The sequence below is a fragment of the Sander vitreus genome, chromosome 4 (assembly GCF_031162955.1).
Source record: "Sander vitreus isolate 19-12246 chromosome 4, sanVit1, whole genome shotgun sequence".
Taxonomy (NCBI): domain Eukaryota; kingdom Metazoa; phylum Chordata; class Actinopteri; order Perciformes; family Percidae; genus Sander; species Sander vitreus.
This window is the reverse complement of record NC_135858.1, coordinates 23,892,743-23,915,968: the sequence shown is the minus strand read 5'-3', so window position 1 is coordinate 23,915,968 and position 23,226 is coordinate 23,892,743. Positions and strand designations below refer to the sequence as shown.

General features: G+C 40.4%; 2 protein-coding genes across 10 annotated transcripts in view; one reads left to right on the top strand and one right to left on the bottom strand.

Annotated features, from left to right (window-relative positions):
* Window positions 1-836: 836 nt before the first annotated feature.
* Window positions 837-13,427, top strand: padi2 (peptidyl arginine deiminase, type II). 4 transcript variants are annotated; one of them, XM_078249093.1, is made up of 16 exons: window positions 837-1,122; window positions 3,356-3,524; window positions 4,132-4,201; window positions 4,702-4,763; window positions 5,152-5,272; window positions 5,731-5,883; window positions 7,145-7,335; window positions 8,058-8,161; window positions 8,407-8,518; window positions 8,807-8,914; window positions 9,816-9,967; window positions 10,128-10,275; window positions 10,424-10,517; window positions 10,609-10,688; window positions 12,031-12,177; window positions 12,314-13,427. In XM_078249093.1, exons 1-16 carry the CDS (start codon window positions 920-922, stop codon window positions 12,545-12,547), a joined length of 2,148 nt encoding a protein of 715 aa, XP_078105219.1. In that variant the 5' UTR covers window positions 837-919; the 3' UTR covers window positions 12,548-13,427. The 4 variants fall into 4 exon arrangements, with proteins under 4 accessions (XP_078105219.1, XP_078105218.1, XP_078105221.1 ...); XM_078249092.1 differs by having other exon boundaries at window positions 838-1,122; window positions 7,142-7,335; XM_078249095.1 differs by lacking the exon at window positions 837-1,122 and adding an exon at window positions 1,552-1,750.
* rap1gapb (RAP1 GTPase activating protein b) overlaps window positions 12,746-23,226 on the bottom strand; it is a 68,585-nt gene continuing 58,104 nt past the window's right edge. For 4 of the 6 annotated variants that reach the window (XM_078249088.1, XM_078249089.1, XM_078249087.1 and 1 more), the window contains 7 exons: window positions 20,604-20,713; window positions 19,763-19,870; window positions 18,852-18,993; window positions 18,412-18,511; window positions 17,849-17,958; window positions 15,198-15,245; window positions 12,746-15,050 (listed from right to left, as the gene is read on the bottom strand). In XM_078249088.1, coding sequence (XP_078105214.1) covers window positions 15,237-15,245; window positions 17,849-17,958; window positions 18,412-18,511; window positions 18,852-18,993; window positions 19,763-19,870; window positions 20,604-20,713 — 579 coding nt within the window. In that variant the 3' untranslated portion in view covers window positions 12,746-15,050; window positions 15,198-15,236. Of the gene's footprint in view, window positions 15,051-15,197; window positions 15,246-17,848; window positions 17,959-18,411; window positions 18,512-18,851; window positions 18,994-19,762; window positions 19,871-20,603; window positions 20,714-21,662; window positions 21,741-23,226 lie in introns of all 6 variants that reach the window. The other 2 variants (XM_078249091.1, XM_078249086.1) reach the window with 2 other exon arrangements.

The following is a 23,226-nucleotide window of genomic DNA, read 5'->3' as shown; positions in this document are numbered from 1 at the left end:
CCGCCACAATGCTATCGAACGCTTGTACACACACTGTATAGTGTGGGGATAGAGCGGGGTGACTAAAGAGGCGTTTTCATCCGAGAGACGCTGTGATTGGTGGATAGGCGACATAACCAATTACACTATGACAGACGCTCCACTTAGCACCAACTGCAATGTTTATTTTTAAAATGTATGTAGCCTACTGGCAGTCTGGCGCCTATGGGTGCCACTGATATGTCTGCGCTTCTCTCTGATGCTCTGAAACACAAACCCCGCTGCACATGACGCTAGTTAACACTATACTCGACAGCAGCTAACGTTAGCCCTCCGCTAGCTAGTAGCTGGATTAAACACCGTTAAAATGCTGACAGCTAACGCTAAACGGTGTAAAGTTTATATAATCAAAAGCATTATTATTATTAGGAATAGTAGCCTAGTAGTAAAAATATAAACTGTATTCATACAGCGCCTTTCAAAACAAAGTGACAAAGTTTGTAGCCTACTTAGTTTTTAACTAACTTAGTATTTAACTTAGTTTGTGTAAAAAGATTAAAACATTTCAGCACAATTAACAATATGTAGGCTAAAATTTCGCCTGAGGTCAAACAGGGATTCGTGTATTCGTGTAGAACGTTTGCTATTCTTTTAAAGGTTTCATTCGTGTGTGGTCTCCATATAGCTGCAATATGACTTATCTATGTGCTATAAATCATATCAGAATAATATTGTGACCTTGTTGTAGGTGGGCAAACTCTGTGCACCATTTCCCCGTGCATATGCACATCGGTAAACCATGCAGAACAGGAGCTTCACCTTTTCATTAGCAGCCACACCCTTCAACTGGAGAAATGAAATGCATGAGTTCACATAGGCTAATGTGTTTTTTTTCTCTCTCACTGCCTGCCAGTTGAGCTGTAAATGCGTGTCTCAACAGATGTCCATCGTGTCTCAAATTACAAACATCGAACAAACTTCCAGAAATCCTTCGCAACCAACCATGTCTCAAGAAGTGTCCCGAACCGATGCATCTGCTTCTGTGTTACCCAAGAGGAGAGAAGTGACATGTCGTCTGGACACAGAAAATCGATTGAGCGTCGTCCATGTTATTGGCACATATTTGAAGGCAACTCTGAACAGGTAAGCTGAAATGCGATAATTGACTGTAAGGTACACAGTCTATTGTGTAGGCTTATGTTGATGAGTAGCCTAGGTTTATCAGTTTCCGATCAAACTGTTTGCCATATAGGCTACTTTTATTCTATGCTACTGCCTACAGCTTTGGTAGAAAGTAGCAGTAACAGTTTTCAGGTTCATAGCCTACTTGTATTTTGTGTTTCTACTAGGACACGATTAGCCTACATGCTTTATTTGTTTAAAAAAATAAAATAAATAAATCATCATGGCTGCTGCACCTGATCTATAGTCAGACCTTCTTATATACATTCTATAAGGCAGACAGACGCTGCTGTCCCGCCCCCCCCTCCCGACTCTGCTCCTGACAAAGCCCAGTCTGCTCTGATTGGTCAGCCATTTTTTAGCAGCCTTTATTATGGCTTGCTGCAGTGTGCAAGAAGACTAGTCTTCGCTTACTGATAACGGAACAGTCATCGGGCATTAGTGTCAAATAGTGTCAGTACCAGTCTGAGTGCCTCACACACTAGAGTACTGCAGCCATGATTCACTCCCGGACTCTCAGAGTAGATTATGACCAAACTACAAGCGTTGTATGCGTGGTCGGCTCGGAACTTAACGTGAACCTGAACAGGTAAGCTTTTTCAACCTGTACGCACGCACGCACGCACACACACACACACACACACACACACACACACACACACACACACACACACACACACACACACAGCCTACATACATAACCTACATCGGATATGTAGAAAATAGTTTATGGAGTTTACTTAGAGTATGTCATATTCTATTCCATTGTGATTAAATTTTTATTCTGTTGTGAAAATATTCACGTTCTTCTCTGAAAATATTGTATTACATTCTATCATATTACCTTGGCAAACTGCTTACGGTTTACACAGCTTAAGTCTAGTGTGTTGCCTATGTCTCTTTACTCATTTTTATTTTAACAATGTGAACTTGTCAACAGCCAACCCGTTCAACTGTTTGCATCCAGGGCTAAAATGAGTTGCTCAGTTTATTAGGTAGCCTGTACATAGTATCGAAAACCAATGCAGTCTAATACAACAGTCCTGCAATAAATCCTCCCTTCATGAAGTTTATAATGTTCAGATTTTTTTTAACTTTTTAAGGGAGGTGTTGAGTCAACTGTATGGTCATTTTGGCAGCTATAGTTATTTTGCTGTTAAATTACTCCACCCTATTTACATTAATAAGGGTAGACTAAATATAGCATCCTCCAAAAGTATCATGAGGTTGAATCAAAACCTCTCTAAGCCAAAAACTGAACATATACATTTACTCAGGACTGTTGTATAAGACCGCATTTTAGATAGGCGTACTGTACCTAATAAACTGGCAACTAAGTGTATAGGATTTCCATTGTTAACCCACATCAATAGGGCTGTGGGTCAGGTGGCATTTGTACGCAGATGTTGATGGTGGACCTGTACAGTGGATACAGTCAACAGACCTCTATTGTTGCCGCCAACAGAAAACAGTTTGTCCTAAAGAAATGTAGGCAATACGTTCTGCCAAATGCCAGCCTCCACAAGATAACAGAGCAAGGCTTGATTGCAAACTGGGCATGTGAGACTGGCACGCGGACCGGACTCCCAGGGGCTCTGAGGGGTTTTTGTAATATTCAAAAATAAAAGTGTGCTATTATTTGAGAAGACACCCATTCTTGAGGCCTTGTCATGAAAAGAATGGGTTCATTTTAAAGCAATACTTAGTATTGAAAGTGTTATTGAAAAAGTTGTTGTTGTTGATGTAGTCATTCCTCCTCTCAGACAGACAGACAGACAGACAGACAGACAGGGCTTGACACATGCAAAACCTGAGATCTGATGGTAGTATAGTGTGGAACTATCAGATGTCTTTGTCCTTAGACAAATTTCCTAAGAAAAAAAACGTCTGTTTGTGAACACACATCATCCTAATTGTTTATTTTAATAAAACCATATGTGTATAATAACTTTGCTTGCGTTGCTGTCTTCCAAGCAACACAGAATAAAGACTGACTGACTGACTGACTGACTGACTTTATCTTGACTGCAGCTTCTACTTTGGTTCACCACCTGTTATGAAATTTGAGCTTTCCTGCGTACGTCATTGCTCGTCCTCACGTGTATATTTGCTCTAACACCCTATTACTGTATGTTCAACAACGTATGTTTAACATACAACATGCATTAAAACCTGCTGTTTCTCTTCTTTGCAGGAGTGCCCCTCCCAGGTCCAAGTTCTTCTCTGTGAAGCGCACTGCCAATGTTCAGTACAGCATCAGCCCCCCCACCTCAGGAGAAGACCTCTCCCCCACCCCTCTCAATGGAAACTCAGTACTACTCATCAGCATGAGCCATGCCAGTGAATCTGAAAATGATAGCAAGGTAAAGTAGGACAGAAGTGCATGAAACTGATGTCACAAAGCAGCAAGTCAAATGTCTTGATTTCAGTGAGTGCTGAGTTACTGGAGTATAACAGCTCCAGGAAATGAACCATTTATTATTAAGAAAATGCACACCCAGGAACATGATTTTTCACAGACTCAAAGTCTTGGGTTGGGTGTTTTTTGCAAAGAGTGTTTAGAAATTTCCCTGAAACAGTTGGCCAATATTTTTGGAACAATTTAAAAATATTAGCATTTCAGATATTAAATATTAGTTTGTTTCAGAGCCTAAAATTTAACAGCAGAACGAAGAAGCGGTGACTTCTGAATATTCTGTGTGTGTGTGTGTGTGTGTGTATATATATATTTTTAGACTAGACTTTATTTAGAAATATATCAAGGACAAACTCATCATCCTTGAAGCATTTGTACCTTTTCCTTCATTTGATTAATAATGTATCACTTGGAGATATTCAACATTAAACAGAGCTCAGTAGCTGTTTGCCTTGCAATGTGAAACTCATCATTTACATTGATGCTTCTTTAAGATTTTACAATTGTCAATTGTCATTTTGTCTAACTAAATGACTTGTGCTTTTATTTATAAGCTGTCTGTCCAGTACTATGGGGAGAATAAAGAGGTCTTGGGGAGAGCAGTCCTGCACCTGACAGCTGTTGGTAAGTTACAGCAACATGGCGTAACATCGGTGATTTGAGATTCGAGAGATTTGTCGCCCCTACAGTTTCAGAGTGCAATTCACTTCTACACTGCTGTCGTAAATATGGACAGCTGGACACATGCATTTGTTATGATTACATTACTTCATCAAAAACTAGCGAGCCCACAACTTTGCTAACACAGCCGAACATTAAGCAACCATCAAATAACACAAAACATAGCAAGCCAGCTATTATTACTTCCTATTCCAACAGCAACATGCCCAGCTTGGCGTCTGTCTTGCAGCCTTTTATGTCGCAAAGCTCTCGCCAACGACTAAAATCCTGTCTGAAATTTACTCTTGCTCGGTCACTTTCTCCTTTTCTTTTCTTAGTTTCCTCCATGTACTTTTCAGTCTCTTCGCCTCTGCCGTGATGAACTGTGATTTCAACCACTATCTGGACTATAAACGGGCCATGCAAAGGCACTCTGTGATTAACAAACTATGTCTGTCATGCAGAGATCTCTCTGGATGTGGATGCTGACAGAGACGGTGTTGTGGAGAAAAACAACGCTAATAAGGTGAGCTCAAATGTGTCAGATGGCTGTACACAATCTGAAAACCTAATGAAGGAGATATTTTCTTTTCACTTTCTTATAAACAATAACAGGCCAAGTGTGACAAACTCAGCACTGCATATTATTCATTTTAAAGTGTTTCAGCCTAGTGTTTGTTATCAGATATATCTTTCTCCATCAGAGGCGAGATCTCGCTACGATTGTGTTGTTTACGATTGTGAACGAATGTTTAAACATGTATTCTTTCTAAATTCGTTGTGTTTTATGAGTTTGATATGTGGCAGTGTAATCACTGAAGTCACAGTCTAAGCCGTTTCACATAACTTTTTGTATCTTTAGATTTTCCCGCCAATCAAATTAATTCACATCTGGTTTGTTGGACACTTGTTAGGGATCCTGGAAATGGGGTCCTAATGGGCACGGAGCCATCCTATTAGTCAACTGTGACTCAGAGCAGAAGTACCTGAACAAAATACCAGATTGCGAGCAGGACTATGTCACCAAAGTGTCAGGTAAAATAGTACAGCTTCTGGTTCACCACTGAATTCACTCTTTTATAACTTTTATAACTGTTGTCAGCAATAGAAGGCCACTAATATTTGCTTTGGCAAAGTCAGCAGATGATTGATAAAACTACAAATCTAGAGACCTCTGTGTGAGTGTAGAGGGCAGGTTGATAAAGCAGGCCTCTCAAATGACGGCAGTAGGCAAACCAGTTTAGCTGAAATGTGAAAAATAGTTATTTATTATAGGTGGGTGTGTACTGCCAAGTAGTTATCATAATTATTATTATTATTATTATTATTATTAATATTATCATATTACCCCACATTGACAGTAGTATTTAGCTTCAGAGTTAAAAGCAGAAAAAAAAAAACATTTATGTCATGTAACTGTTACATGTGCATTTAAAATCCATGGTATGTAAGATTGAATGACACGCTTGGCTGAACATTACCATAATGTACAGATCTGAAGGACATGTCTGTCATGGTGCTGCGGACCAGAGGCCCTGCCAAGCTCCCAGAGGGCTACAAGCTCACCATGCACATCTCTCAGGGCCACGCAGAGTGTGTCCGAGTCTTCAGGTCCAGATCCCCTGAAGCCAAGGTTAATACACTGGGTGAGTAAAGATGGTGGGTGAGAAAGCCCCTAAACAGATGATGCAACATGCATGTAATTCAGCTGGTTAGTTAAAGCTTTAGTGGGTAACTTTTTTTATATTAATGAACATCCGTCAAATGAGTTGATATAAAGCTAATTAGCTCCACAAAACTCTTTCTGTATTTCTCAGTATGGCTATGTTCAGAAACTGGTGTCGTCTGGCGATTTTCACGCACAGAAAATCAAGTAAAGACAATTACCTTTTCTGAAGAGTCCATCATATTTTTTTAATCCTCCGTGTTCTCTTTGGCTACAAAAACTGCGTGGAGGAGGGGTGGGGGTGGTGCGTGATCATGTGAATCATCATCATCATGTGAACGCTGAGTAAGTTTTGTTACTACTTACTTACTTACTTATTACTTAGAATTCCTCATGGGGAGACAGAAACTACGCACTATAGCTTTAAGGCACTGTGTTGTTTTAATTTGGTATCTTTAAAGTGCCCATATTATGAAAAAAACACTTTTTCTGGGATTTGAGGTGTTCTTTTGTGTCTCTGGTGCTTCCACACACAAACAAACTTCCAAAAATCCATCCATGCTGTTTTGAGTGAGATCCGGTTTCTGAATGTGTCCTGCCTTCAGTCTCCGGGTGAGCTGTTCAAAATCGGCACGGCTTGTGATGTCACAAGCCGAAACGAGCTGGCTAACCGCAACCGTTGGCTCATAGCATTAGCATGCTAATGTTAACACTAGCATGCTACCTCGTTCTCAATAGCAAAGCACTGCTACAACACACACAAGTTCACCATAATCTACAAAAGAACTACTTACATGTGCGCCCTGATTTAGAAGTCTCCCAGCTATTCCTGCCTTGTAACTGACCGAAGTTGTAGAAACAGCCTTTCTTTTACTGTCTATGGAGCTAGCTAGCTGACGTGATCTACATCTGAGCTACTGCGCATGTGCGAGTGCAATCAAAGATAGTACAGAAGAAGAAAAGAGGTCTCACTCTGTAGCTAAAACAGAGACCAGGTGAAAAGAGGATCTGCAGCAGTGAGAGAGAGCTGTGCAGTACAACAAAAATATGGTGTTTTTTGAAAATTAAACCATGTAAACCTATTCTGGTACAACCTTAAAATACAATTATGAACCTGAAAATGAGCATAATATGGGTGCTTTAAACCTTTTTTTTTTTACTAGTGTAATTTTTTAGAATCTTTTTTCCAATGAAGCACCTCAGTATTTGAGCCTTGTTTATGTTGTTCTTACTAAAAGTAGAGAAATTCCTCTACAACAACTTTGTGAAGAAGTATCCACTGGTGCTGAGCAGTGAGGTCCTGTCCCAGGAAGTGCCTTACCTTGGAGGCGTAGCAGAGATGAAATTTCATGTGGAGGGCCTCAGGTTTCCTGACAACGACTTCGATGGGCTCGTCACCATCAACCTCAGTCTGTTAGAGCCCATCGCCACCGTAAGAACTGCAACACGACATGCACAATGTTACACATCTTAATTTCGGACAACAATTGCAATTAGCCATCCATTTTCGTAAAACGGCCCATATTTGACCTCTACATAGTTGATTTCTTGCATAAAAACGTAAACGTAACGTAAAGTGAATTTAGTAATTAAATAGTGGACCTCTGGAGATCTGCATGACATAGCTAGATTCAGAAGACTAAGCTGACCTCAGGTCAGTGGTGTAGCCTATGCAAATGTTGGGGCGTGACAAAGACTAGGAGTTGGGATGCTGACGTCAGCTTCCAGCTTTGTTGAGATTTGCCCGTTTTCAGCGGCAGTTTCAAATTGTGAAATTTGCAGAGGATAGGGGTATCAATGGGATTTTGAGCTTCTATGTATGTCCTATTTACCCACCGAACTGTCGTTATTCAACTATGACAGGGTAAAATCGGTTTTGCATTCTATCACCCCTTAAAAGTTAATGATATTCTGATTGCATTTTGGTGTTTATTTATTTATGTTTTATTTTGGAAACTGAAATGAGGTAGAAAGATTATTGTTGTGTTTAAATGATATACTGTATTCAGTAAAGGTTACTGTTATGGTGATGATGTATGTAGATATACGTATAGATTGTATGTTTTTGTTTGTTTTTGTATCATTGTTGGTGTTATAAAAAAAAAGAAGAGGAGTGCAGCTGGCAGTTCTCCTCAGCCTCTCATGTTTTGACAGGATATCCCTGAGACGCCTATCTTCACAGACAAAGTCGTGTTCCGAGTGGCACCGTGGATCATGACACCCAACACCCTCCAGCCTGTGGAGGTGTTTGTTTGCAAGTAAGAGCCTACTGATGAATAATAAAGAGGATGGTGACAATACATGTGTCAACACAGTGTTACAGTATTGTACATACCCTTAATTTGAACTCATACTACCAAGAAAATGATGCATGTAAATGATACATGTACTGTAAATGATGCTTTGTCATTATGGTTTTATATGTCACTCCTGAATAAGCATTTTGAAATGACAAAAAAGTATTGCTTAATGAAATCTTTTTTCTCTGTGGTCACCTTCTCAGCACTTATGATAACAACCCGTTCCTTAAAGGAATGAGGAACCTTGTTGCAAAGGGCGGGTACAAGTTCACGATTTGCCCAAAGTATGTGAACAGAGGGGATCGCTGGATGCAGGTAAGAAAACCGAATGTGTCACATAAAAAACTTCTTGGAAAAGGAGACAAAATGTGCTCCTTTTGAAAAAATGACAAGCCAGAAAAAGTCAAGTTAGAAACACTGCAATAACATTGTTAATGGCTTTTACATCATCTGCATCATTAGGAAGAAAAGGAATAATTCATTCAAATCCCCAAAGTCACATGAAACATTCACAGAAAAGACAACCGTATAAGCATCAGTAAAGTTGTTATTGTTATTAAAAACATCTGATAAGTAAAAAGGGTTAACTTCTATATTTTTCAGGATGAGCTGGAGTTTGGCTACATCGACTCCCCTCATCAACGGTTTCCTGTTGTTCTGGATTCCCCTCGAGATGGAGATCTCCGAGATTTTCCATATGATGAGCTACTGGTGAGATGGAAAAATGTTCTTACCAAATCAGATACATGCATCAAACACTGCTCCATTATACAGCAGCACTTACCCCAGTGAAAACCAGGAAAACAGCATGTATGGACAAATACATGCTGTAGGACAAACGACATGACGACGATTGGATGGATTGCCATGAAATTTGGTACAGATATCTATGTTCCAATCAGGATGACTTGAACTGAACTTTGGTGATTCCTTAACTGTTCATCTAGCATCATCATCAGGTCATAATTTTCAACTTTGGTTTATCAAAAATATCTGCAAAACTAATTGCATTCCCATCAGCCTTAGTGGCACTTTAAGTGTAGTGCACATTATCCTGTCCACATTGTCCTTACAGCATATATGGACAAATACATGCTGTAGGACAAACATGAGAAAATGGCTCAATCTGGTAGAAAATTGTAAACCTGATTTAATAAACTGCTCGATTCAATGCTGTATTGGCCATGGGATCAAAATTAGTGGTACATTGTTGTCCTTAAGGGTCTGAGTGTCCGTATTTTGGCTACACAGTTTATTATAGACTCATAGGAGCTGAGGTTGAACTTCCAAAATTCGAAAAATTTAAACATAAACTCACATCTTAGCTAAAATGTATGCCACATGCAGTAACACAGCCAAAGCGATTGAAAAAATTAAAATGCCAAAAATGTCTCAAGTGACGCAAAAAGAGTTGAAGTCAAGCCCCACTCCACAAAAGAAAAATTGTTTTTAATGAATGAATGATTCTGGATTTTTCAATTAGGGAGATGGAACAGATGTAATTTTAAGCATTTTAAAGTACCACAGACACAAATTATTGTTCAAAGCAGAGTATTTGCATACGTCTTAAAACCTATCTGGAGTGGATCTTTAAATGCCTCCATGTCCTCAGGGCCCCGACTTTGGCTATGTGACGAGGGTGGCCGAAGAAGAACATGTGAGCAGTCTGGACTCATTTGGTAATCTGGAGGTTAGTCCTCCCGTCACTGTGAATGGAAAAAAGTACCCCCTGGGCAGAATCATCATTGGAGTGGCCTTCCCTACGTGAGTTTGTAACAGATCCAGAGAGGAGTCCCTGACTTGTTCCAAAGAATACAAATAATTTGTGTATAATCATAATCATTGTTGTAGAGTAGCACAGGAAACAAAGTAAAATGTGGCCAAAGATGTGTGAACATTACTTGTATTGCTCTCTTTCTTTAAGGGCAACTAAGGGACGGAACATGACCAAAGTAGTTCAAGACTTCTTGTGGGCTCAGAAGGTTCAGGAGCCCATCGCCTTGTTCTCTGACTGGCTCTGTGTCGGCCACGTAGACGAATTCATGACTTTTGTTCCTGCACCTAACAGAAAGGTAAATATTACAAAAAACACTTTAACTGCTATATTGAAATATAAAATAGTTGACGGGGGAGACAGGGAACTGCTAGGTGTAACCTGATATGCTCTCAGGACAATGAGACAGCAGGTGTTATCTTTGTCTATTGTGTGTCTGTGCACAGGGATTCCGGCTGCTGCTGGCCAGCCCAGACGCAGGCTACAAACTATTCAGAGGCTTACAGAACAATGGACATGGAAAAGCCAAAATGTTTGAGGGTAGGCTTGGGGTAGCTGTGTAAAATCAACTGTACAATGTGCATCGTAGCAATAAACAAACTCATCATGTCATTCTTAACACGTCCAAAAGGTCTGAAAGATGAAAAAACAATAACTGTGGATGAGATAGTTGATGACGAGAATCTCCAAGCTCAAAATAACTACGTACAGGTGAGTTGGATTGCAAGGTTAGACTTAAGCCCAGAAAAAATGATGCAAGACTAGTTCATTCTGTCAAAATCCAAACAAAAACAATGTGGCTTCCTGGTGGGGATGTACTATAATTTGCACTTCATGGCCAAACGTATGTGGACAACCAGAAATTCCACTCATCTCCTATTGTTGAATATCTCAGTCCAAACTATGACTGTTAAAATGCTGCTGTAACATTGTCTGTGTTAGGGCTTTGTACAGGATTTTGGAACCTGGCTGCAGGGATTTGCTCCCATTTTGCCACAAGAGCGTTGGTGAGAATGAGCACTGATGTTGGGTGATAATGTCTGTTGGCACACTGTCAGCGTATCAGTTCATCCCAAAGGTTTTGGATGTTGGTAAGGTCAGGGTGCTGCCTGGGGCGTTTGGATTTCCCTTCATTGGGACCAAGCTAAATCATGAAAGCCACAGACTGTTCCTCCTCTGACAAACTGTTGGCCAAAGTTGGCATCATGCATGCATTCAGGCAGCAGTGTTCTCCACGCATCCATCCAGATTATAAATCGTCCATCAGAAAGCCAGGTAGTAAAGGAGGATTCATGGCTTTAGCCAACATGTTTCCACTGCGCTAGAGTCAAGTCATTTTCATTCATATAGCCCAATATCACAAATCCCAAATTTGCTCTAAGGAGCTTAAGAGTCCAATGGCGCTGTTCTTTACACCACCCAAGCCAACGTTTGGCATTGTTGATCTTAGTCTTGTTGCTGTCACTTTGTGGCTTTTATTAAAGTTCCTGAGCAACAGTTCACATACTGACGTTTCCTCCAAAAGCAGTTTGTCTTCTCACACTACCAAGTTTCAAACTATTTTTACACAGTATGTGCTTCAGCACTCTGCAGCCCTGTTCGAAGAGCTTGTGTAGCCTACTGCTTCATGATGAGCTGTTTTGCTCCTTGTTATTTGCACTTCACTATAACATGCTCATTGGAAAGATGGCATCCTATCACAGACCTACGTTGAAAGATACAGAGCTCTTTTGCGACCAAATGTTTATCGGCAGAGATGCACACGGCAGAGATGCAATGGATGTGTTTGAGGCAGCTGAACCTACTAATTAGCAGGAGTGTCCGCATACTTTTGGTCACATAGTGTCAACGCCCAGACAAAGATTATCTTGAGTACTGCTAGTATTGCTTATTTTGTGTAAAGCACTTTGTAACATTGGTTTTGAGAATTGCTGCTGTATGCTAATAAGAGACAGACCAATGTTACAGAATCTAATGAGCAATAATGAGTTATAAAACTTCTGTATTGTACAGTATGGGTAATTGATGTCTTTAACCGCCTGCTCTCTCGCAGAGCTGCATCGACTGGAACAGAGATGTGCTGAAGAGAGAGTTGGGCCTGGACGACGAGGACATCATCGACCTGCCAATCCTCTTCAAGTTAGTGACGGAGGGTGAGGAGGAGAGCGTGCTCAGAGCAGTGGCTTACTACCCTGACATGGTGTGTTCAGACCTATTGCTGAGCTGGTATACTTTCCAAACGTTGTTTCCAATATAAGACGCATTCAAGCACACGGTAAATTTTAGGAGCCGATAGCACTACTGTGAGTCTCATGATCTGTCACTTCTGTTTCCAGGTGAACATGATTGTCCTGGGGAAAGACCTGGGCATCCCGAAGCCCTTTGGCCCCAAGGTGAATGGACGATGTGCCCTAGAGGCTGAGATGTGCTCCCTGATGGAGGGCCTGGGCCTCAGTTGCACGTTCATCGACGACTTCGCCACCTACCACAAACTGCTGGGAGAGGTGCACTGTGGCTCCAACGTCCGCAGGGAACCGTTTGACTTCAAGTGGTGGAACCTGGAGATGTGAACCTAAACTGAACAGTGGATGGAGAAAGAGGCAGTTTCAAAATATTAGGTTGTTTAAGAAAAATAGCACATTGACTTAACTTTAGATTGGAAGAGATATTTTCATGTCAAAGCCTTACATTATCTATGTCTTTAAATCATTTAAGCTTCTTCTAAGCTGTTAAATCAACGCTGAATTCTCTAAGCATTTTGCAATACATTCCACTTTCTTTCCACAATATTTGCTCAGTAACCATCAACTTTAATGCAGGAAGAATTACCCCAGGCGTTCTTCATCTTTTTTAAACATTTTTGTTGGCTTTATTTACAAAAAGGATGTAAAGCAATATGTACAAACATGTCTTTTGAACAAGGGCTTAAGCAGACTGTTGACAAGAACAGAAATACAATCATTTGAATCGAGCACATAGAAGATCCAAGACTCCCAATCTTGTTGTGATTTGGACCGGCCGTTGGCATACAGTGCAAGCACAGTTAGATGAATGGTACCACGTAGTGATGTGCTATAATAATATAGAGCCACAGGAGGGGGTACTTCATCTACTCAAGCATTTCCAAAGTCCAGAGGAACACCATTTGAAATCTTATCTTTTCATAAATCAAATCTAAAAGGCTGTAATATACAAATGTGTAATTATATCCAAAATGTATCTTTCTAGTTTTCTCTATGCCATTTTTCTATAGAGTCAAATGCAAAATGCTGTGATTTGTAGCTATAAACAGCTTGATTAATACAATATATAGTCAGCTCTGCATTTGGTCCAGTGTCTTAAACCTTTTGTCTTTTTTACAAACTGTAAAGGCTGTCTTTAATTTGCCATAGACAATAAAGCTCATGTCTGCTTCAGCCATATCACTGAAATAAAACAACCCCATGTCTCCATCAGTTCTTTTCTTCACAACAAACTGAAAACAGGAAAACTCTTCTCCATTCAGGAAAGGTGAGCTGTTTCAGACTCAAGTTTTCTGTGGTCAGGATTCAACACAGTATCACTATTCGTTGTGGTATATATCTATAAATAAATATGTCTGTCTAGTTTTACATTCAAGCCCGCCGGCAACATAGTGCCTTTAAATATGACCCTCCTTCAAAGAAGCTCACGCGACACAATCATTAAAAAGGCAACTTCAAGAAGAGTCAGTGTAATTCATATTCAGCAACAAATCAGTTTTTTTTCAAAAGGGTCAGCTTTTCGGAAGTAACTCTAAAAATTTAGCGCTTTAAGTCACATACATATATTACACTTTACAAACAAAGTAAGAAACTGGTATTTGGCTTTCTATTAGCAATGTGTACTGCATCTGGAGATATTGGCTGGTTTTCAATGAAACACAAATCACAGGGACAACACCTGGCACCAGTGTACAGAGGAGAGGCTTTTGGCAAGCAAATTTACACCATGCACAGTACCATTGTATACACACACACACACACACACACACACACCTGTGCACAGACGTCAAATCAACAAGTGGTGTGTGACAAAGAGTATTTGGAGACAAAGGTCTAAACAGCAGTACCTTGAAGTGGGGACTGGAAATGCATGTTGCTGGTTGGGGCATTACCATAGTTACACTCTTAACTATAAAGCATCAATAGAGTCTACAGTTATGTTAAAATATGTTTTGTTACAGACTTACTGTACAATCAAATTTTGAATTTAAAAATTGCAAATGCATTTTTTTATATTCCCCCCCACCAGGAGGAAGGCGATTGATGCTATTATGCTATTACAGCCACCAACAACAGCAGCACAGGAGTACCCTCCATTAAAAACATGACAGATTTACCAAAGCTGTCGTAAAACACGACAAATATCCACTGCAGAATACTCAGAATAATAGATCATCAATAAAACACAAAAAACAGCCCCGACAGACAGCCACACACACACACACACACACACACACACACACACACACACACACACACACACACACACACACATCAAAGTTTAACCCATGTACAATATCACAGTGGGATGTGAGGTTGACATTAAAAAACATTTCTCTCTAGTGCAACTCACCTCTCTATAGACTGTTTCACAAGCTAAATACACACCAGTTTTTTGATCGGTCTCGATTTCTTTAGAAGATTAAACCCCTGTTCAAATCCTGATCTCTTAAAGAGGACAACATTTGAGTGTTTACAGTAAGAATTAGGTTTCAAAATGTCCTGGCCTGAAAGTTAGTAAGCAGCCAGACCTATGACTGACGGACGACAGTAGTGTCAGTAGTGATGCTGCATGGGTGTGGATGTCTCTTTTCCTTTGCCTCGAGCATTCAAGAAGGGTTCTACATGGAGCTGGAATGAGGCCGATAGGTAGTAACATGTCCATGGAGCTGGGTGTCTGTCATGACAGGCAGCAGATCCATGCCAAACATACAAAGGAAGATCTACCAGTCTCTGAGATCTGGCTTCTAACGCAACTCCTCTTCTGCGTCAGTGGTGGAGTTCACATGCCCTTGGCTTGTTTTGGTAAATGGTGCCTCTTATGGGAATGCTGAGACAAAGAAGAAGAAAATGAGACAAGCATAAAGTAGAAGCATGAGAATGAGGGGTTAAATTGTGACAAAGTAGAAAACAAATGAAGAAAAGGAAGAAAATCTTCATTAAGTAGCCCCACGATTATGTGAACATTATGTCTAACCTGAAAATGGATGCCGATGCAGTGATCAGGGGAGTGTGTCTAACAGTTCTGCATACAGATATGGAGAGAAAATGGCACCGTTAATATCGCTAAATACAACAACAGAAGACCTGCTACACAACTTAACGTCAGAGCAGCGCTGCAACTTATGATCTCTTTTCCTCTAGCACCCCCAGGAGGTTTATGTGGTTTGGATTGAAATGTCATGACGACGATTGGATGGATTGCCATGAAATTTGGTACAGATATCTATGTTCCAATCAGGATGACTTGAACTGAACTTTGGTGATTCCTTAACTGTTCATTTAGCATCATCATCAGGTCATAATTTCAACTTGTCTAAAACTTTGGTTTATCAAAAATATCTGCAAAACTAATTGCATTCCCATCAGCCTTAGTGGCACTTTAAGTGTAGTGCACATTATCAAATCTCAGCAGGATAACACACTAAACTGAGATGGTGAACAACGTTAACATTAGACCTGCTAAACATCAGCGTGTTAGCTTTGTCATTTTGAGTTTGTTAGCATGGTGACATAAGCATTTAGCACAAAGCACTGTTGTGCCTGACTACAGCCTTACAGAGCCGCTCTGGCTGTAGACTTTTAGTATTGTTAATGTACTGTCAAGTCTATTAAATGTCAGAAAACTGAAGAAAAAAATTAGGCTACCCATCACAAGTTTCAAGGACTCTGGTGACATCTTCAAAAGCCAAAGATATCACATTAAACAGAAAAAAAAGTGAATATTTCATCTTTCTACTCAGTAAATGATTTAAACAATTAAGCTAAGTTTACACCAAAAAAAGTGATCTGGCGATTTGCCGCAGGGTTGTGCTGCGGAGGGAGTGTCAATTAACAAACGGCCCATTTGTGTGTCTTATTGTGTTATTTAAACCCCCATTGTAACACAAGTAAACTTTATATTTCACAATTACTGTTTTCCGTCAGACCGTTTATAGATCTCAACGTTTGCGACTGCACTTGAAGGCAGCTTTATTTCACAGGAGAGAGAGAGAAAGAAAAGAGACGAGCGGGAGACAGCATGTACTTTGTTGTTGCAGGAAACATTCAGATATTGAACAAACTCCAGGCCAGTTCAGTGCTTGTGTATCCTTTTTTACCCTTGTAATGTATTAAAACTTTCTTGTGGCAGCGAAGTTAGTGGTTTCCTGTTTACTGTATGGGATTCTCACACCGCCTCAAAACACAGAGGTTGCGTTTCTCCAATAGTTGAGTCGGTCTCAACTTTTTGCCGCAGGCCCGCTGCGTTTTTATGAGTCCCCCCTATAGACTGTTAATATTAATGGACAAAGCATCCGGTTCGGCGAAGTGTTGCAAATGCAGAAGTGCCTTAAACCTGCATTCTATCCAAGTGGGTAAGTCTCTCTTTACAACGTGTAGCTCCTATGGCGCCATTTTGATGCTAACAAGCACTCACCCGCCTTTAGCATTCCATTGACTGCCATTCATTTTGACGTCACTTTGACAGCAAATAACTTTACATCTGAAGCGTTTAAAAGACTTTATTTGTCCATTGTTTATTTCTAAAAAAACACGACAATGTATAAAAGGCTCCATTACCTTGTACCTCACGTTATGGCTCCGTAGTAGACGTTTTTGTACAACTAGGCTAACCATTGTGTCATAACCACGGGACTTACTGTCGCATAGTAGAGAAATTACCGTATAGTACAGGAGAAGCTCGCAGGCAGTTTCGACTTACATTAGCTGTTTAAGTTTAATTACTAATGTTAACTAGCATTTTAGTTAGCAATAAGCCTGTGACTATGTTATCTCCTTACATATACGTACGCTGTCCATCTCTGCAAGATTCGGAATGATTGAGATTTCTCTTGGCACAGCTACCAGAAGACTTCCAACTTTCAGACACGTTGCTCACGTCACATCTACGTCGTCAAGCTCAGTTGGAGGCTGCGCAGTAACACTCAGCCATCACCGGAAAAGTGCTTCTAAATATCCTTCACTGGTCTCCGTCCAGAGCAACGGGATCTGTTGGTCCATTTCTTTAACTGTCTATGATTCTATCTGAATTCCAGCAGGGGGCGACACGTGTGGTTGCGTGAGAAAGTGACCCACTTCTCACTTGACTTATTACCTCAGTAAACATTTTCATAATGAGTTTATGGTCTCAATCGCTGGTTTTAAGTCTTCTGCAATACAGAATGATGTTCATTTTTGGATGGTCTCGTTGATTTTAAAATCGGCGATAAAGCAGGGGGTGTTTTAGGGCGCGGCTATGATGTGATTGCCAGTGAAAGTGTGTAAGGTAACGTGGCTCCTCCCTCACTCTTCCCTCTCGTCTAAAATCGTCATATCCACAACCAGGATGGCTGCGCCCGTAACGGCAAACTCAACGACTCATAGCAGATCTCCACAAACCAATGTGTGACGTCACACATGCTCTGTCCATTAATATTAACAGTCTATGGTCCCCCCCTGCAGCAACCCCCGCCGCAGCCTAAACACTCTACCACCATTCAAAATGAATGGAAAGACCTGTGTTTTTGCTGGACCATCTGACGGCCGATGCAGGCAGTGTGAATGAGGCCTTAACCAGCGCTAACATGCTTTCCAGTGACTTTGCAAAACATGGAGTAAAACCCATGACTGTTGACAAGCAGGTCTCACCGATGAGAACTTGTGCTCTTGCGAGGGGCGCTCTGTCTTAGGCCGGCTGTCTGTTCCCTTTGGCTCTGATGTCTTCACTCCATCTGGTTGCTGCTGAAGACGAGACGCTGCTGGGAGGAATGCGACAGATGTGTGGCTGTCATGGTTAATAAACTCAAGCACATAACGCTGCTAGATGTTGTAGCCTAAAAAATATATCCCATCATGCAAAAGATTAATGGTTCAGAGTGAATCATCAGTGATAAAAAAGGTGCAGCATAACAGAAGTTGCGTGGGAATCACAGATATATTTGCAATGCTGTACCCTTCAGGCATACATCATCCGTTTAGAACAATTTGCCAAGTTACACAGACCTTCTGGCGTTGGCAGTGAGCCGCACTGGTGCAGCTGAGGTAAAGTATTAAAAATACCGGGTCATATTAATTGCAAAGAGTGTTATTCTTAACATCTGCCCCATCTAGATTTTCCCCAGATACTCTGGATATGTGAAACAGTCGACATTTGGTAACGTGCCTGTTCCTCACACCTTCAGGCTATCAATGACCCTTTCTCCTAAACTTACCTGGGAAACTTCCCTGGCTGGTACTGCAGGCACTGTCCTCTACCGCAGAGCTGTACACAAATGAGTCTCCCTTGAGTGGTGTAACACAAGACACACTTTCCTGTAGGAGGGGTAAAGGACGTTAGAAATATTTCCCTCTTCTCTACCAAAAATTTATAAATAGGTCAAGGATCCATCATAATCTTAACAACAGATCTACTACTCTACCTGTTATTATTGGGATATAGAGAAATCCATCAAACTTTCTCCTATCCTTTGTTTCAATTGTTTAGGTAACAGATAAAGAACAAGTAGATTGTTCTCTCCCCCCACAGTAAAAGTGAAACAAATACTAAATATGTCATCAACTGTGAGACACTGTCTGCTGTTTTGGTTTTGGGGAAGTGGCATGCAAGTTAGCACTTTCATTATGTGTTATCTCTCTGCCTGTCTCCACTCACCTGTCCAGTGTCGTACTCGTCCTCCGCCTCGTGCTCGTTCTCGTGCTCCTCCACTACGCTGGCAAAGCTGCTGGCGTTGGAGGAGGAGCGGGAAAGGTCCTGAGCCTCGGGGATGGACGCCGCCCTGCAACACATCGCCAAACTACACACCTGGGTCACTCTGACCGCACAAACAGCTGTTTCCCATACGCTTCATTTATTTGGGCAGCACAATCAAATTGTGTTTGTTATTTTTCCTTCCAAAAGTCTAATGAATTATCATCATTTCACAGCACCTCAGGAAGCACTTTCAAGCTAAAGTGACAACAGTGTGTTTGCATCTGTGCCAGGTTGCGTAATCTTTTGAGCTGTTCAGTAGTTAATGCAGCCCTCTTAATTATGCAATACTTACAAAAACTTACAGTATATCACAATGTTTTTGACCCAACAAATTAGTTCAAGTGCAGCCTTTAAGACCCATTAAAGGACTATTCAAGCTATATAATGCCAAAACTATAGTCCATTCCAGAATATATCTTGTCTCATATTAGCTGTAGACTGTGCATGTATACCATTTTATCAGATTTAAATGTGTATAACTGATTCTACTGTGTCTTATATTTCCTCTAGACACCTGCATACATTCTGCCATGCAGGTGCCTCCTGCAGAATGAGAAGAGAATGTTGTTGGACCAACAATCACTTAACATGAACATTGTGAAAGGGATCATGTGGATTTGGTGGCTTGTTTCATTCAAATGGCTAGAGAGGCGTAGTGATGAGAGTAATCGTCCATGCAGAGTTGATGTTCCAATCTATACAAATGTATTCCCTATCTGCCCACCCAATTGATCAATCACCACATATAGCTTTTCAATGTGTGCAAATATAATACAGTGTACTATTATATAATACATTTAAATGACAGTCACCTGTTCTTAGTAGCAGGGAATTCTGGAGAGCTGTGATTGGAGGAATTGTCGGACTGCGAAAAGAGGCTGCCCTCCGGTGTCCTCTGGGTGCTGGGTGACACCTCTCGGCTTCCGGAGAGGTACGGAGATTTATGCATGAAAATATTGTAAGTTTACTTATTTCATAAGGTAAAACATTAGACAAACTCTTGATGAATGTTATAACACATTCATATCATCTGGCCCTTCAAATGCCCTGAACCACAAACTGCAGTTGAACTATTGTTGATATTTCTTCCTCATTTAAGTGACACACTGATCAGCTGCTGTATCACAAATGTTACATAAAATAAAAGCTCGGAGGGATTAGGTTTTATCCACACGAATTGTGTGGTCGTCTCCAAACGCATTTGTTATTTTGTTTCATGTAAGTATGTTGGATTTTTTTCAGCAGCAGCTGAACTTGCTGCAGGTCTAAATATTGATAGACATATAGATCGTATTGTTTATCCTGTTATAAGATTATTTCCAAGCAAGTTTCAAAAAATGTGATATAACATAACAACATAACGTTGTTTATTCTAAACATTAATATGCGTGTGCGTGTTCGCTGAAGCGCACAGGCACGTTTCCTGGGCAACCCCACCTACTGAAAATACGTTCCTGCATGCATTAGGCATAACAAATAAAGTAAGGCATTGGTAATCCTCCCTCTTGTTTAAAACTGCCATCCAATTATCTTAAAAAGTGTAACTTCTAATAGCTGATTTCCTCATTTTAATGTCTTTGCTTCCATCTGTTGCCACACTATTCTCTGTTCACTACCCACTCCCTGCTGATCAGCTGTGCTCTGTCCTCTCACCTCCTCTCTTGGACCTCCTGGATGTTCTCGATGCCAATGGCACTGCTGCGACGGGAACTGAAGGGTCCAGACTTTTTCCTGGTTGGGCTTTTCCCAGGAATGATCAATGACTGACGGTGGGCAGGGAGAGGATAGTCAGACACACACTATGGGGATAGCGTTACCATTTCACAACCACAGTCTACATTATATACAGTACTTGATGCAGTAGGCTACTGAAGTGAAAGATGTTCACATGTATACTGTATACTGCGAAATAATGATGAATGGATGGCTTGATGAATCCTGTAATGACACATTTGGCAACATGTTTTATAAATCGTTGATGCTCTGGGCTTCTGGCAGGAATTGATTAATGGATATATATTCTATATTATCTTATTTCTACTCTTGCCTCTAATGATTTGTTTTTTAATCGTCCTTTTCCCTGTGAAGTATCCTGTTGGGTTTTCTATTTGGTTTTTGTTTTAAGTACTTTAAAATGTCTGGTACACATTTCTTATTGAAGATCAAGTATGATTCATCAATAAGTAACTGTGTAAAGGAACACAGCTGTGAGTCTGTTTAGAAATTTATTTTCTAAATGTCTTACTTTTCTCTTACAGTGTTGTGTGAAGGAATTCATGCATGAAGCCCTGAGATCTGCTGCAATGGAATGCATGAAACCAGAAAATGCAATAATCTGAAATGAGATGGTCTACCTGTAAAAACAATCTACATTACCGAAGAGATTTATAAATTAAATGAGCTATAACAGCCCTGGGTCAATGATGGATCATTCCCTTTCAGCCATACTGTATAATGCATGAATGAAAGAGGGTTACGCCCACTGTATGAATGAATGAAATTATAATTAAAACCATGACTTAACAAATGTCATTATGACTTAATTTGTAACTCTTAACTTAACATTATAACCTCTCACAGCCATGGGAACTAAAACAGGCACATTTTAAACTATAAACTACTAACTGCACACTTCGTCATAAGACATTGTAAGAAAAAAGCAAAGACCAGAGACATAAATAGTAAACAAGAAGGGAAAAAATATACATGAACCTCTTCTATTGTTCCTATCCCTATGGCACTGCCTCGGCGTCCATATTTACTGGGACTTTTCCCTGGAACAAGCAATGACTGAGCCACACAAGACAGGGCAAGGGAAGCACACAGAGAGAGAGGAGATGATGAATTGAAAAAGTAAGGGGAAGGAAAAAGAAAAGAACACATCATAAGATCCCATGCACAGAGCACAAAGAATTTAAACAGCCTGGTGCAAAAGGGCTTGAAAAGGAGCTTGCAGCATGACTTATTAGAGAAGACATGATATTAAGAAAATAGTGAGAAGCAAAAGCAGACTGGAGTCCCAACACAGGAGAGCACAGTAGGAGATGGAGTGCCACCAAGGTAGCAGGCATGTTGGCAGTTTCTGCCCTGAGGATTACAGGTTTGTTTAGTGATGCATTCAGAAGGAGGAAAAAGGGCAAAGAGGGCTGACAAAATCCAAAGCTGTAGATTTAAGAAAACTTAGTCCTTTCAAAAATGGGTTTAATACGGTCGCCCTCAGAAGCAAGATAGAATCTTTTTTCTCCTGGTGATTTTCTGGTGATCTGATCTAATTTGTTTTCTCTCCTGTGGTCTGTGAAACTGGTAGAATAAAAAGGTTTTGCCAGGTGAAATTCATTTTGTTGCCAGGATGATTTTACAAATAACTTTTTTTCATCTGTGAAAACGTGAACAAAAGTTTTTTAGTGACTTTTTGTATGCGTTGTAATAACTAAGAATCTGAAGTACACCACTACCCCATGTTCTAAATAGAACTAAAAGCATTCATGTTATCCAGGGGAGTTTTAATTTCTCCCTGCACACATTGTACATATATTGTGTTAGCAAATTATGTAACAATACTGTCAAGTCTTTCTTTTGGCTAGAAATGTATTTTAATCATCACTAGAATGAGACAGAGCCCAAGTCAGAGGCTGAAACGCTAACAAAGTGCCTGTAGCTAGCTTAAAAACTTTAGATTCAAGCATGTCAAAGGATTATTTTAGCACCCTCTGTGTAGGACAAGTTAGGTGTTAGTAAGCTAATGCTAACTATGTGTTAGCAAGCTAACGCACTTTAGATTTATCCACATTTCAGTATAATAATAATAAACGTTATTTAATAACGGTAAAAATGCTTTAGCTTTAGACAAGATGACTTAGTGACAAAATGATCGCTGCACACGTAACGTTAGGCATTACGTTAGTGTCAGGATCCCACAGTTTTCCCATTCTTCCTGCTGATGCCCCACATCTTATTGCCGGTATCCACGTCTGTCTTCTTAAAAGCTCAGTTTTTGTTTTGGCAGCTTATAAAAACGTAGTTATGGGTTACTGTTGGCAGCGCATCCCACCACACAACAGCTTCTATTCTGATTCTGTTTGCTAGCAGACTTAATTCACAAGGAGGCACCTTCACGCAACATAAAGTCAATGGAGATTGGTTGTTTTCCCCTGTGGTGTGGGTGGGACTTACTCCGTCTCTGTGAGGTAGTGGTGTACTTTAGGCTTTTGTGGCACAACACTTTTTTTTTTTTTTTTTTTAAATTTCCTTTTTTTCACCTGTTCTTAAGTCATAA

Bases quoted from the DNA above. Each gene is read 5' to 3' on its own strand.
- padi2 (XM_078249092.1), top strand. From the start codon at position 920: ATGTCCATCGTGTCTCAAATTACAAACATCGAACAAACTTCCAGAAAT. The intron at 7,336-8,057 runs GTAAGAACTGCA...ATGTTTTGACAG, and splicing joins TGTTAGAGCCCATCGCCACC to GATATCCCTGAGACGCCTAT. The intron at 9,968-10,127 runs GTGAGTTTGTAA...TCTTTCTTTAAG, and splicing joins ATTGGAGTGGCCTTCCCTAC to GGCAACTAAGGGACGGAACA.